This window comes from Oncorhynchus tshawytscha, unplaced genomic scaffold (genome assembly GCF_018296145.1).
Source record: "Oncorhynchus tshawytscha isolate Ot180627B unplaced genomic scaffold, Otsh_v2.0 Un_scaffold_6023_pilon_pilon, whole genome shotgun sequence".
Taxonomy (NCBI): Eukaryota; Metazoa; Chordata; class Actinopteri; order Salmoniformes; family Salmonidae; genus Oncorhynchus; species Oncorhynchus tshawytscha.
This window is the reverse complement of record NW_024609565.1, coordinates 11,258-27,500: the sequence shown is the minus strand read 5'-3', so window position 1 is coordinate 27,500 and position 16,243 is coordinate 11,258. Positions and strand designations below refer to the sequence as shown.

General features: G+C 45.2%; 1 protein-coding gene across 1 annotated transcript in view; it reads left to right on the top strand.

Annotated features, from left to right (window-relative positions):
- Positions 1-978, top strand: part of LOC112239232 (nephronectin-like) — a 47,777-nt gene extending 46,799 nt beyond the window's left edge. Inside the window, exons 12-13 of the mRNA XM_042315935.1 lie at positions 1-34; positions 100-978. The exon at positions 1-34 is cut by the window's left edge and continues 232 nt beyond it. Coding sequence (XP_042171869.1) covers positions 1-34; positions 100-198 — 133 coding nt within the window. The 3' untranslated portion in view covers positions 199-978. The remainder of the gene's footprint in view (positions 35-99) is intronic.
- The last annotated feature ends 15,265 nt before the right edge of the window (positions 979-16,243 follow it).

Here is a 16,243-nt window from a genome sequence, read left to right as displayed (position 1 = left end):
ACAGATCACACTGTGGAGAGCAGGCCTGGAGAGTGTGAGTAGCACACGCTGCACACAAACACACACACACACAAACACTCTAACACTGTGTTGTGATAGGTCCTTCTGAAAGGAGAGAGGAGGCATGGCCACAAAGGACAGATGGGATTGGACGACGTTAGCCTGAGGAGAGGGGCCTGCGGAGAAGAGAGATTCTAACACACACACAGACGCTGGCACTGTGTTGTGATAGGTCCTTCTGAAAGGAGAGAGGAGGCGTGGCCACAAAGGAGAGATGCGATTGGATGACGTTAGCCTGAGGAGAGGAGAGACATTTTGTAACGTCAAGACTCTGGCACTATAGTCGACTTTACGTAATACAGTACAACATTTTGTAACGTCAAGGCCAGAGGAACTCTTAGATCAAATATATTGATAACTGATCAAATATATTGATTTTGTCCACTAGGTAATTATTGATAATGCATGATCATGATTTGGCTGTATCAGCTGACTTTATTAGTAAAGACAAAGAGGTTGGTCAAAACGCATTTTGGATATCTTTGATGTATTATTCTCTTAACAAATACAGTCTGGCTCTGAGGTACAGTACGTTACTACCACAGAGCCCATTCTGAGGTACGTTACTACCACAGAGCCCATTCTGAGGTACGTTAGTACCACAGAGCCCATTCTGAGGTACGTTACTACCACAGAGCCCATTCTGAGGTACGTTACTACCACAGAGCCCATTCTGAGGTACGTTACTACCACAGAGCCCATTCTGAGGTACGTTACTACCACAGAGCCCATTCTGAGGTACGTTAGTACCACAGAGCCCATTCTGAGGTACGTTACTACCACAGAGCCCATTCTGAGGTACGTTACTACCACAGAGCCCATTCTGAGGTACGTTACTACCACAGAGCCCATTCTGAGGTACGTTAGTACCACAGAGCCCATTCTGAGGTACGTTAGTACCACAGAGCCCATTCTGAGGTACGTTATACCACAGAGCCCATTCTGAGGTACGTTAGTACCACAGAGCCCATTCTGAGGTACGTTACTACCACAGAGCCCATTCTGAGGTACGTTACTACCACAGAGCCCATTCTGAGGTACGTTACTACCACAAAGCCCATTCTGAGGTACGTTACTACCACAGAGCCCATTCTGAGGTACGTTAGTACCACAGAGCCCATTCTGAGGTACGTTAGTACCACAGAGCCCATTCTGAGGTACGTTAGTACCACAGAGCCCATTCTGAGGTACGTTACTACCACAGAGCCCATTCTGAGGTACGTTACTACCACAGAGCCCATTCTGAGGTACGTTACTACCACAGAGCCCATTCTGAGGTACGTTACTACCACAGAGCCCATTCTGAGGTACGTTACTACCACAGAGCCCATTCTGAGGTACGTTACTACCACAGAGCCCATTCTGAGGTACGTTACTACCACAGAGCCCATTCTGAGGTACGTTAATACCACAGAGCCCATTTTAATTGATGACGGCCTCTCTTTTAAATTGCATATTCAACAACTTACAAAAAAATTGAAGCTGAAATTGGAATTTTATTTTAGGAATAAGGCCTGTTTTTCTTTTGAAGCCAGAAGGAGGCTAGTATCAGCTACATTTATGTCTTTACTAGACTATGGGGATATTTTATATATGAATGCTTCCGCTCAGTGTTTGAGATCAATTGACACCCTTTACCATGGCACTTTGAGATTTATTTTAAACTGCAAAACCCTTACGCACCACTGCACTTTGTATACCAGGGTTGGCTGGCCTTCTCTAGTCACTCGTAGGCTCAGGCACTGGTATACTTTTATTTACAACGATATTTTGGGTTTACTACCTTTTTATTGTTCAGAAATGTGGTGGGTACTCTCTTCGTTCGCTGGACTTTATCCTGCTAACTGTTCCAAATGTCCGAACTGAATTTGGTAAAAGGGCTTTTATGTCCTCTGCGCCATCGTCTTGGAACGCCTTACAAAATACTTTTAAACTGGAAGAACTTGTCCCGATTGGTGTTTTTAAATCACTGATGAATGATCTTGAGACTGATTCCCTGACCTGTCAATGTTTTTAATTTGCTGTTTTTAATTTTGTTATACTCTTGTGAATTCTATGGTTTTTACCAGATTACTTGTAGTTTTTCATGTTGTTTGTCTGTCATTTTTGTAATGACTTGGTGCTGCCTATCTTGGCCAGGACGCTCTAGAAAAATAGATTTTAAATCTCAATGAGCCCTTCCTGGTTAAATAAATTTTAAATAAATAAATCAAATTCTGAGGTATGTTACTACCACAGAGCCCATTCTGAACCGTGTGTATCCAATACAAACAACTAACTATTAAATTATTAAAGATTATCTGTGTGTGTGTGTGTGTGTGTGTGTGTGTGTGTGTGTGTGTGTGTGTGTGTGTGTGTGTGTGTGTGTGTGTGTGTGTGTGTGTGTGTGTGTGTGTGTGTGTGTGTGTGTGTGTGTGAACAATGTTAAAGTGGAACTGAGAGTGTTTTAACTATTTTGCAGATATGAATCAATGATTGCAGGCCCTACTGCCTGTAAACACACAGTCCAGTTCATAGTGAATGATGACAGGCCCTACTGCCTGTAAACACACAGTCCAGTTCATAGTGAATGATGACAGGCCCTACTGCCTGTAAACACAGTCCAGTTCATAGTGAATGATGACAGGCCCTACTGCCTGTAAACACACAGTCCAGTTCATAGTGAATGATGACAGGCCCTACTGCCTGTAAACACACAGTCCAGTTCATAGTGAATGATGACAGGCCCTACTGCCTGTAAACACACAGTCCAGTTCATAGTGAATGATGACAGGCCCTACTACCTGTAGACACACAGTCCAGTTCATAGTGAATGATGACAGGCCCTACTGCCTGTAAACACACAGTCCAGTTCATAGTGAATGATGACAGGCCCTACTGCCTGTAAACACACAGTCCAGTTCATAGTGAATGATGACAGGCCCTACTGCCTGTAAACACACAGTCCAGTTCATAGTGAATGATGACAGGCCCTACTACCTGTAAACACACAGTCCAGTTCATAGTGAATGATGACAGGCCCTACTGCCTGTAAACACAGTCCAGTTCATAGTGAATGATAACAGGCCCTACTGCCTGTAAACACACAGTCCAGTTCATAGTGAATGATGACAGGCCCTACTACCTGTAAACACACAGTCCAGTTCATAGTGAATGATAACAGGCCCTACTGCCTGTAAACACACAGTCCAGTTCATAGTGAATGATGACAGGCCCTACTGCCTGTAAACACACAGTCCAGTTCATAGTGAATGATGACAGGCCCTACTGCCTGTAAACACACAGTCCAGTTCATAGTGAATGATGACAGGCCCTACTGCCTGTAAACACAGTCCAGTTCATAGTGAATGATGACAGGCCCTACTGCCTGTAAACACACAGTCCAGTTCATAGTGAATGATGACAGGCCCTACTACCTGTAAACACACAGTCCAGTTCATAGTGAATGATGACAGGCCCTACTGCCTGTAAACACACAGTCCAGTTCATAGTGAATGATGACAGGCCCTACTGCCTGTAAACACACAGTCCAGTTCATAGTGAATGATGACAGGCCCTACTACCTGTAAACACACAGTCCAGTTCATAGTGAATGATGACAGGCCCTACTGCCTGTAAACACAGTCCAGTTCATAGTGAATGATAACAGGCCCTACTGCCTGTAAACACACAGTCCAGTTCATAGTGAATGATGACAGGCCCTACTACCTGTAAACACACAGTCCAGTTCATAGTGAATGATAACAGGCCCTACTGCCTGTAAACACACAGTCCAGTTCATAGTGAATGATGACAGGCCCTACTGCCTGTAAACACACAGTCCAGTTCATAGTGAATGATGACAGGCCCTACTGCCTGTAAACACACAGTCCAGTTCATAGTGAATGATGACAGGCCCAACTGCCTGTAAACACAGTCCAGTTCATAGTGAATGATGACAGGCCCTACTGCCTGTAAACACACAGTCCAGTTCATAGTGAATGATGACAGGCCCTACTGCCTGTAAACACACAGTCCAGTTCATAGTGAATGATGACAGGCCCTACTGCCTGTAAACACACAGTCCAGTTCATAGTGAATGATGACAGGCCCTACTGCCTGTAAACACACAGTCCAGTTCATAGTGAATGATGACAGGCCCTACTGCCTGTAAACACACAGTCCAGTTCATAGTGAATGATGACAGGCCCTACTGCCTGTAAACACACAGTCCAGTTCATAGTGAATGATGACAGGCCCTACTACCTGTAAACACACAGTCCAGTTCATAGTGAATGATAACAGGCCCTACTGCCTGTAAACACACAGTCCAGTTCATAGTGAATGATGACAGGCCCTACTGCCTGTAAACACACAGTCCAGTTCATAGTGAATGATGACAGGCCCTACTGCCTGTAAACACACAGTCCAGTTCATAGTGAATGATGACAGGCCCTACTGCCTGTAAACACAGTCCAGTTCATAGTGAATGATGACAGGCCCTACTGCCTGTAAACACACAGTCCAGTTCATAGTGAATGATGACAGGCCCTACTGCCTGTAAACACACAGTCCAGTTCATAGTGAATGATGACAGGCCCTACTGCCTGTAAACACACAGTCCAGTTCATAGTGAATGATGACAGGCCCTACTACCTGTAAACACACAGTCCAGTTCATAGTGAATGATAACAGGCCCTACTGCCTGTAAACACACAGTCCAGTTCATAGTGAATGATGACAGGCCCTACTGCCTGTAAACACACAGTCCAGTTCATAGTGAATGATGACAGGCCCTACTGCCTGTAAACACACAGTCCAGTTCATAGTGAATGATGACAGGCCCTACTGCCTGTAAACACAGTCCAGTTCATAGTGAATGATGACAGGCCCTACTGCCTGTAAACACACAGTCCAGTTCATAGTGAATGATGACAGGCCCTACTGCCTGTAAACACACAGTCCAGTTCATAGTGAATGATAACAGGCCCTACTGCCTGTAAACACAGTCCAGTTCATAGTGAATGATGACAGGCCCTACTGCCTGTAAACACACAGTCCAGTTCAAAGTGAATGATGACAGGCCCTACTGCCTGTAAACACACAGTCCAGTTCATAGTGAATGATGACAGGCCCTACTGCCTGTAAACACACAGTCCAGTTCAAAGTGAATGATGACAGGCCCTACTGCCTGTAAACACACAGTCCAGTTCATAGTGAATGATGACAGGCCCTACTGCCTGTAAACACACAGTCCAGTTCATAGTGAATGATGACAGGCCCTACTACCTGTAAACACACAGTCCAGTTCATAGTGAATGATGACAGGCCCTACTGCCTGTAAACACACAGTCCAGTTCATAGTGAATGATGACAGGCCCTACTGCCTGTAAACACACAGTCCAGTTCATAGTGAATGATGACAGGCCCTACTACCTGTAAACACACAGTCCAGTTCATAGTGAATGATGACAGGCCCTACTGCCTGTAAACACACAGTCCAGTTCATAGTGAATGATGACAGGCCCTACTGCCTGTAAACACACAGTCCAGTTCATAGTGAATGATGACAGGCCCTACTGCCTGTAAACACAGTCCAGTTCATAGTGAATGATAACAGGCCCTACTGCCTGTAAACACACAGTCCAGTTCATAGTGAATGATGACAGGCCCTACTGCCTGTAAACACACAGTCCAGTTCATAGTGAATGATGACAGGCCCTACTGCCTGTAAACACACAGTCCAGTTCATAGTGAATGATGACAGGCCCTACTGCCTGTAAACACACAGTCCAGTTCATAGTGAATGATGACAGGCCCTACTGCCTGTAAACACACAGTCCAGTTCATAGTGAATGATGACAGGCCCTACTGCCTGTAAACACACAGTCCAGTTCATAGTGAATGATGACAGGCCCTACTGCCTGTAAACACACAGTCCAGTTCATAGTGAATGATGACAGGCCCTACTGCCTGTAAACACACAGTCCAGTTCATAGTGAATGATGACAAGCCCTACTGCCTGTAAACACACAGTCCAGTTCATAGTGAATGATGACAGGCCCTACTACCTGTAAACACACAGTCCAGTTCATAGTGAATGATGACAGGCCCTACTGCCTGTAAACACAGTCCAGTTCATAGTGAATGATGACAGGCCCTACTGCCTGTAAACACACAGTCCAGTTCATAGTGAATGATGACAGGCCCTACTGCCTGTAGACACACAGTCCAGTTCATAGTGAATGATGACAGGCCCTACTACCTGTAGACACACAGTCCAGTTCATAGTGAATGATGACAGGCCCTACTGCCTGTAAACACACAGTCCAGTTCATAGTGAATGATGACAGGCCCTACTGCCTGTAAACACAGTCCAGTTCATAGTGAATGATGACAGGCCCTACTGCCTGTAAACACAGTCCAGTTCATAGTGAATGATGACAGGCCCTACTGCCTGTAAACACAGTCCAGTTCATAGTGAATGATGACAGGCCCTACTGCCTGTAAACACACAGTCCAGTTCATAGTGAATGATGACAGGCCCTACTACCTGTAAACACACAGTCCAGTTCATAGTGAATGATGACAGGCCCTACTGCCTGTAAACACACAGTCCAGTTCATAGTGAATGATGACAGGCCCTACTGCCTGTAAACACACAGTCCAGTTCATAGTGAATGATGACAGGCCCTACTGCCTGTAAACACACAGTCCAGTTCATAGTGAATGATGACAGGCCCTACTGCCTGTAGACACACAGTCCAGTTCATAGTGAATGATGACAGGCCCTACTGCCTGTAAACACACAGTCCAGTTCATAGTGAATGATAACAGGCCCTACTGCCTGTAGACACACAGTCCAGTTCATAGTGAATGATGACAGGCCCTACTACCTGTAGACACACAGTCCAGTTCATAGTGAATGATGACAGGCCCTACTACCTGTAGACACACAGTCCAGTTCATAGTGAATGATGACAGGTCCTACTGTCTGTAAACACACAGTCCAGTTCATAGTGAATGATGACAGGCCCTACTGCCTGTAAACACAGTCCAGTTCATAGTGAATGATGACAGGCCCTACTGCATGTAAACACAGTCCAGTTCATAGTGAATGATAACAGGTCCTACTGCCTGTAAACACACAGTCCAGTTCATAGTGAATGATGACAGGCCCTACTGCCTGTAAACACACAGTCCAGTTCATAGTGAATGATGACAGGCCCTACTGCCTGTAAACACACAGTCCAGTTCATAGTGAATGATGACAGGCCCTATTGCCTGTAAACACACAGTCCAGTTCATAGTGAATGATGACAGGCCCTACTACCTGTAAACACACAGTCCAGTTCATAGTGAATGATGACAGGCCCTACTACCTGTAAACACACAGTCCAGTTCATAGTGAATGATGACAGGCCCTACTGCCTGTAGACACACAGTCCAGTTCATAGTGAATGATGACAGGCCCTACTACCTGTAGACACACAGTCCAGTTCATAGTGAATGATGACAGGCCCTACTACCTGTAGACACACAGTCCAGTTCATAGTGAATGATGACAGGCCCTACTGCCTGTAAACACAGTCCAGTTCATAGTGAATGATGACAGGCCCTACTGCCTGTAAACACACAGTCCAGTTCATAGTGAATGATGACAGGCCCTACTGCCTGTAAACACACAGTCCAGTTCATAGTGAATGATGACAGGCCCTACTGCCTGTAAACACACAGTCCAGTTCATAGTGAATGATGACAGGCCCTACTGCCTGTAAACACACAGTCCAGTTCATAGTGAATGATGACAGGCCCTATTGCCTGTAAACACACAGTCCAGTTCATAGTGAATGATGACAGGCCCTACTACCTGTAAACACACAGTCCAGTTCATAGTGAATGATGACAGGCCCTACTACCTGTAAACACACAGTCCAGTTCATAGTGAATGATAACAGGTCCTACTGCCTGTAAACACACAGTCCAGTTCATAGTGAATGATGACAGGCCCTACTACCTGTAGACACACAGTCCAGTTCATAGTGAATGATGACAGGCCCTACTGCCTGTAAACACACAGTCCAGTTCATAGTGAATGATGACAGGCCCTACTACCTGTAAACACACAGTCCAGTTCATAGTGAATGATGACAGGCCCTACTACCTGTAAACACACAGTCCAGTTCATAGTGAATGATAACAGGTCCTACTGCCTGTAAACACACAGTCCAGTTCATAGTGAATGATGACAGGCCCTACTACCTGTAGACACACAGTCCAGTTCATAGTGAATGATGACAGGCCCTACTACCTGTAAACACACAGTCCAGTTCATAGTGAATGATGACAGGCCTTACTGCCTGTAAACACACAGTCCAGTTCATAGTGAATGATGACAGGCCCTACTGCCTGTAAACACACAGTCCAGTTCATAGTGAATGATGACAGGCCCTACTGCCTGTAAACACACAGTCCAGTTCATAGTGAATGATGACAGGCCCTACTGCCTGTAGACACACAGTCCAGTTCATAGTGAATGATGACAGGCCCTACTGCCTGTAAACACAGTCCAGTTCATAGTGAATGATGACAGGCCCTACTGCCTGTAAACACACAGTCCAGTTCATAGTGAATGATGACAGGCCCTACTGCCTGTAGACACACAGTCCAGTTCATAGTGAATGATGACAGGCCCTACTACCTGTAGACACACAGTCCAGTTCATAGTGAATGATGACAGGCCCTACTGCCTGTAAACACACAGTCCAGTTCATAGTGAATGATGACAGGCCCTACTGCCTGTAAACACACAGTCCAGTTCATAGTGAATGATGACAGGCCCTACTACCTGTAGACACACAGTCCAGTTCATAGTGAATGATGACAGGCCCTACTGCCTGTAAACACACAGTCCAGTTCATAGTGAATGATGACAGGCCCTACTGCCTGTAAACACACAGTCCAGTTCATAGTGAATGATGACAGGCCCTACTGCCTGTAAACACACAGTCCAGTTCATAGTGAATGATGACAGGCCCTACTGCCTGTAAACACACAGTCCAGTTCATAGTGAATGATGACAGGCCCTACTGCCTGTAAACACACAGTCCAGTTCATAGTGAATGATGACAGGCCCTACTGCCTGTAGACACACAGTCCAGTTCATAGTGAATGATGACAGGCCCTACTGCCTGTAAACACACAGTCCAGTTCATAGTGAATGATGATAGGCCCTACTGCCTGTAAACACACAGTCCAGTTCATAGTGAATGATGACAGGCCCTACTACCTGTAGACACACAGTCCAGTTCATAGTGAATGATGACAGGTCCTACTGCCTGTAAACACACAGTCCAGTTCATAGTGAATGATAACAGGTCCTACTGCCTGTAAACTGCCACCAATAGAAGTCGCTGTAAGGGTCTAAAAACATGCTAAATGTTGTACGTTTAAGACATGTTTTTTAATTTAACCATTATTTTACCAGGTAAATTGAAGAAGAACACATTCTCATTTACAGCAAAGACCTGGGGAATAGTTACAGGGGAGAGGAGGGGGGATGAATGAGCCTATTGTAAACTGGGGATGATTAGGTTTCCATGATGAGGGCCAGATTGGGAATTTAAGCAACACTGCCCATGTGTCAAACTGTTTATTTCCATATCGGCATGCTGTAGCTCTGATTGGCCAACGGGTCAGCGTAGACTCCAGTCCTGGACGAGACAGATGCTTTTATTAGGTTTTATTTACTGCAGTGTCTACTAATTGTCCAGTCGCATGGCTGCTTCCCCACTCTATATCGCAATAGAATTTTCACAAAATGCCTTACTATACGTCATTCCCAAACATTCTATGAATTTAAGAAAATGTAAAAATGATCATATCGAAGCTGTCACATTTTTCCTGGGGTGTATATGAACAGATTTTAATCATATTTCATATTTGCTAAAACGCTGTCAGTTCCCCTTTAAGTCTTAAACAAACAAGGCAGGAGGTTCTAGATTGTAGTTCTGAAATGGAACGCTATCTACCATTCTGGAACCTCCCTGTACCTTCCAGAATGGAATGCTATCTACCATTCTGGAACCTCCTGTACCTTCCAGAATGGAATGAATGCTATCTACCATTCTGGAACCTCCCTGTACCTTCCAGAATGGAATGCTATCTACCATTCTGGAACCTCCCTGTACCTTCCAGAATGGAATGCTATCTACCATTCTGGAACCTCCTGTACCTTCCAGAATGGAATGAATGCTATCTACCATTCTGGAACCTCCCTGTACCTTCCAGAATGGAACGCTATCTACCATTCTGGAACCTCCCTGTACCTTCCAGAATGGAATGAATGCTATCTACCATTCTGGAACCTCCCTGTACCTTCCAGAATGGAATGCTATCTACCATTCTGGAACCTCCCTGTACCTTCCAGAATGGAATGAATGCTATCTACCATTCTGGAACATCCCTGTACCTTCCAGAATGGAATGCTATCTACCATTCTGGAACATCCCTGTACCTTCCAGAATGGAATGCTTTTACACACTGACCTATAAAGAACTAACCTGTCTGTTAATGAGTCTAAATACCCACCCTGTGACGCCCTGACACTCACAGCTATAGGATTAGCCCATCTTGACTGATACACACACATTACACACACCACACTCACAGCTTTTCACACACACACACACACACACACTGATATCATTAACAGAAGACGGAGGCAGGGAGGGTTTCGTTCCAGCTTTGGGCTAAAGTAAACAATCATTATATATTTTACTTACAATATAGCAAGAATGAGGCCCATGTCACAGTTTAAACATGTTCACCATGCCAATAAAGCCCTTTGTATTCAATTGAATTGAGAGAGAGAGAAAGAGACAGAGAGAAAGAGAGAGAGAGAGAGAGGACAGAGAGAGAGGACAGAGAGAGAGAGAGGACAGGACAGAGAGAGAGGACAGAGACACACAGAGAGAGAAAGAGAGAGAGAGAGTCAGAGGACAGAGAGAGAGAGACAGAGACAGAGAGACAGCGAGAGAGAAAGAGACAGAGGACAGAGAGAGAGAGAGGACAGAGAGAGAGAGAGGACAGAGAGAGAGAGAAAGAGACAGAGAGGTTGTGGGATGTTATCTGTCTGGTGATTTAATGTTTCAACACCTGCTTTTTCCTGACGAGGTGGAATGACATCTGGGAACACACACACAGACACACACACACACACACACACACACACATGACTTTCCCAGATGTTCTTCCTTCTCCAAATGTATGACTAGTTATTAAGCCCGGTTAGCTAAACAATGTCTCCTGTTCCAGGAGATGTCAGCCTGTTATTAGGATGCCTCTCTCCTGTTCCAGGAGATGTCAGCCTGGGCAGACCTGAAAGACTATGCCCGTCCGTCCGAGCTGCTGGACTATCAGAGTGACCCTGGCTGTTAACCCCATAATTACCCAATTACCCTACTGTGGAAATGTGTGAGTGTGTGTGTATATGAGGGGTGATATATATTATACACACACACACACACATACATACATACATACATGTGGAGCCAGTTTAATAAGGTCATAAGGCCCTTATTATAAAATGGATTAGAAACTGTAGGTCCTCAATCTACAGGCAATACCCCCTAATGACCTCACAATACCCCCTAATGACCTCACAATACCCCCTAATGACAAAGTGAAAACAGGTTTTAGAAGAAAAAAAAAAAACAGAAACACCTTATTTACATAAGTATTCAGACCCTTTGCTGTGAGACTCAAAATTGAGTCTGTAATCGCTGCCAAAGGTGCTCCAACAGAGTACTCAGTGAAGGGTCTGAATACTAATGTAAATGTGATATTCCAGATTTTTTCTTTTGTACATACATTTGCAAACATTTCTAAAAACCTGTTTTTGTTTTGTCATTGTAGGGTATTGTTGAAGAGTGAGGGATTTTATCCAATTGTAGAATAAGGCTGTAAAGTTTAAAAAAAATGTGGAACCAGAAGCACAAACTGCAAACTTCTTTGGAAGTCTGGTCACCAGCCATACAGCAAACCTCCTAGACAGGCTACAACAGCAAACCTCCTAGACAGGCTACAACAGCAAACCTCCTAGACAGGCTACAACAGCAAACCTCCTAGACAGGCTACAACAGCAAACCTCCTAGACAGGCTACAACAGCAAACCTCCTACACAGGCTACAACAGCAAACCTCCTAGACAGGCTACAACAGCAAACCTCCTAGACAGGCTACAACAGCAAACCTCCTACACAGGCTACAACAGCAAACCTCCTACACAGGCTACAACAGCAAACCTCCTACACAGGCTACAACAGCAAACCTCCTACACAGGCTACAACAGCAAACCTCCTACACAGGCTACAACAGCAAACCTCCTACACAGGCTACAATGTTGTTGTAACGGCTTTCGTCCTCTTCCTCTGAGGAGGAGTAAGAAATGTCAGACCAATGCGCAGCGTGGATAGTGTCCATTATATTTAATAAATACTGACCACAAATACAAAGTGAATAGATAAGAAAACCGAAACAGTCCCATGTGGAAACAAACACTGACACGGAAAATAACCACCCACAAAACACAACAGAAAACAGGCTACATAAATATGGTTCCCAATCAGAGACAATGACTAACACCTGCCTCTGATTAATAAGAACCATATCAGGCCAAACGGGAAAAACCCCAACATAGAAACACAAAACATAGATAACCCACCCAACTCACGCCCTGACTACACTAAAACAAAGAAATAACAAAAGAACTAGGGTCAGAACGTGACAGTTGTAGTAAAACCTCATTGAAATGAACAAACTAACCTCTCCCTGCCTATCACCCGGTCCCTGCACTTAACCCCTAATCGCTTCCAAGAAAATCAAAACCATGGCTGCAGGAACCAGTCAGGAAGTGGGGTTCCCTCAGGTTAATCGCCGTAGGAACCAGTCAGGAAGTGGGGTTCGCTCAGGTTAATCGCCGTAGGAACCAGTCAGGAAGTGGGGTTCCCTCAGGTTAATCGCCGTAGGAACCAGTCAGGAAGTGGGGTTCGCTCAGGTTAATCGCCGTAGGAACCAGTCAGTAAGTGGGGTTCCCTCAGGTTAATCGCTGTAGGAACCAGTCAGGAAGTGGAGTTCGCTCAGGTTAATCGCCGTAGGAACCTGTCAGGAAGTGGGGTTCCCTCAGGTCAATCGCCATAGGAACCAGTCAGGAAGTGGGGTTCCCTCAGGTTAATCGCCGTCGGAACCTGTCAGGAGGTGGGGTTCCCTCAGGCCCATCTACAACTAAACTCAGTTTGTGAACATGTCATTTTCAACCCGTAGGCCCAACTCAGTTCGTCACACTCCTCGTGTTCCTGTACTCCTTGTTGGTGGAACCCCAGTGTTTGTAACAGATGATTCTTCAGCTCCAGCCAGGCCCAGTCTCGTATTGAACAGTGAAAACCGTGCTCTTCATACTTCCCCTGACAAAATCGTTGCGAGCACCCCTCCCCTTCGATCACTGCCAACTTAGTCTTAGTGAAATGGTGAGGCGGCTCCCAATCTGCACCATCCAAACACATCATATGTCAGTGTTCCCTTTGTAGAACTGTAGTATTTATTATAGGTGGTAGTAGTATATATTTATTCTACTGTATACATGTTATACATTGCCTTAACTGTTCCTCGGTCTCCAGAGCAAATAAACATTATAAACATTGTCTTGAATACAAGAAACTCATTTTCTCTATATTTAGTGGTTACTTAAAACATGTTTACGTGCCAACAAATTTAAGTTGAAAAAAATGAAAATGCAGACATTGAATAGCATGGTGAAGTTATTCATTACACTTTGGATGGTGTATCAATACACCCAGTCACTACAAAGATACAGGCATCCTTCCTAACTCAGTTGCCGGAGAGGAAGGAAACCGCTCAGAGATTTCACCATGAGGCCGATGGTGACTTTAAAACAGTTACAGAGTTGAATGGCTGTGATAGTAGAAAACTGAGGATGGATCAACAACATTGTAGTTACTCCACAATACAAACATAAATGAGTGAAAATAAGGAAGCCTGTACAGAATAAAAAAATATTCCAAAACATGCATCCTGTTTCCAACAAGGCACTATTGTAAAATGTCTAAAAATGTGGCATAGAAATTAACTTTATGTCCTGAATACACAGCGTTATGCAAATCCAACACAACACAGACAGTGAATGTTCCTGAGAGGCCTTCTCTCCCCCTCCCCTCCTCTCCTTCGCCTTCTCTCCCCCTCCCCTCCTCTCCTTCTCTTTCACTCGTCTCCTCTCCTTCTCTCCCCCTCCCCTCGTCTCCTTCTCTCACCCTCCCCTCGTCTCCTTCTCTCCCCCTCCCCTCCTCTCCTTCTCGCCTTCTCTCCCCCCTCCCCTCCTCTCCTTCTCTTTCACTCGTCTCCTCTCCTTCTCTCCCCCTCCCTCGTCTCCTTCTCTCACCCTCCCCTCGTCTCCTTCTCTTTCACTCGTCTCCTCTCCTTCTCTCCCCCTCCCCTCGTCTCCTTCTCTCCCCCTCCCCTCCTCTCCTTCTCTTTCACTCGTCTCCTCTCCTTCTCTCCCCCTCCCCTCGTCTCCTTCTCTCCCCCCTCCCCTCGTCTCCTTCTCTCCCCCTCCCCTCCTCTCCTTCTCGCCTTCTCTCCCCCTCCCTCCTCTCCTTCTCTTTCACTCGTCTCCTCTCCTTCTCTCCCCCCTCCCCTCGTCTCCTTCTCTCCCCCTCCCCTCGTCTCCTTCTCTCCCCTCCCCTCGTCTCCTTCTCTCACCCTCCCCTCGTCTCCTTCTCTCCCCCTCCCCTCGTCTCCTTCTCTCCCCCTCCCCTCGTCTCCTTCTCTCCCCTCCCCTCGTCTCCTTCTCTTACCGAGACAACGTTGAATGTTCCTGAGAGGCCGAGTTACAGTTTTAACTTAAATCGGCTTGATAATCTATGGCAAGACTTGAAAATGTTTGTCTAGCAATGATCAACGACCAATTTGACAGAGCTTAATGAATTTTGAAGATAAGTGTGTGGAATCCATATGTGCAAACCTCTTAGAGACTTACCCAGAAAGACTCACAGCTGTAATCGCTCTTAGAGACTTACCCAGAAAGACTCACAGCTGTAATCACTCTTAGAGACTTACCCAGAAAGACTCACAGCTGTAATCGCTCTTAGAGACTTACCCAGAAAGACTCACAGCTGTAATCTCTCTTAGAGACTTACCCAGAAAGACTCACAGCTGTAATCTCTCTTAGAGACTTACCCAGAAAGACTCACAGCTGTAATCACTCTTAGAGACTTACCCAGAAAGACTCACAGCTGTAATCGCTGCCAAATAATTATAACATGTATTGACTCAGGGGGTTGAATACTTATTGAAATTTCATATATTGTTATTTTGTACAAATCTTTGAATTTCTCTTCTTTGACATTGACTATTTGGTGTAGATATTGTCAAAAAAATACAATAAAATCCATTTTAATCCCACTTCGTAACACAACAAAATGTGGAAAAAAGTCCAGTGTATGAATACTTTCTGAAGGCACTACATTAGGGAAGTGGGTTGGGAAACCAGGCTGCTGCTTCCTGTTTGCCCACTAGAGGGAGGCAACGAGCAAACCACATCAGTAGGCCTCCAGCACCATCCACTGCTGCTATGGAGCCCTGTACGTGCCATCAATATGCATGAGAGATAGACATACACAGTATCAGTCAAAAGTTTGGTCTCACTTTTATTTAACTAGGCAAGTCAGTTAAGAACAAATTCTTATTTACAATGACGGCCTACCAAATGGCCTCCTGCGGGGGACAGAGGATTAAACATAAATGAAATACAGGACAAAACACACATCACAGCAAGAGAGACACACAACATAAAGAGAGACCTAAGACAACACAGCATGTCAGCAACTGTAATGGCAGATTTCCTCCTCTTCGTCTGAAGAGGTGTAGCAAGGATCGGACTAATATGCAGCGTGGTAGGTGTTCATGTTTTAATAGAACAGCCGAACAGACGAAACAGTCCCGTGTGGCACAAACACTGACACAGGAAACAAACACCCACAAACCAACAGTGAAACCCAGGCTACCTAAATATGGTTCTCAATCAGGGTCAACGACTAACACCTGCCTCTGATTGAGAACCATATCAGGCCAAACACAGAAATAGAAAAAACATAGAAACACAAACATAGACTGCCCACCCCAACTCACGC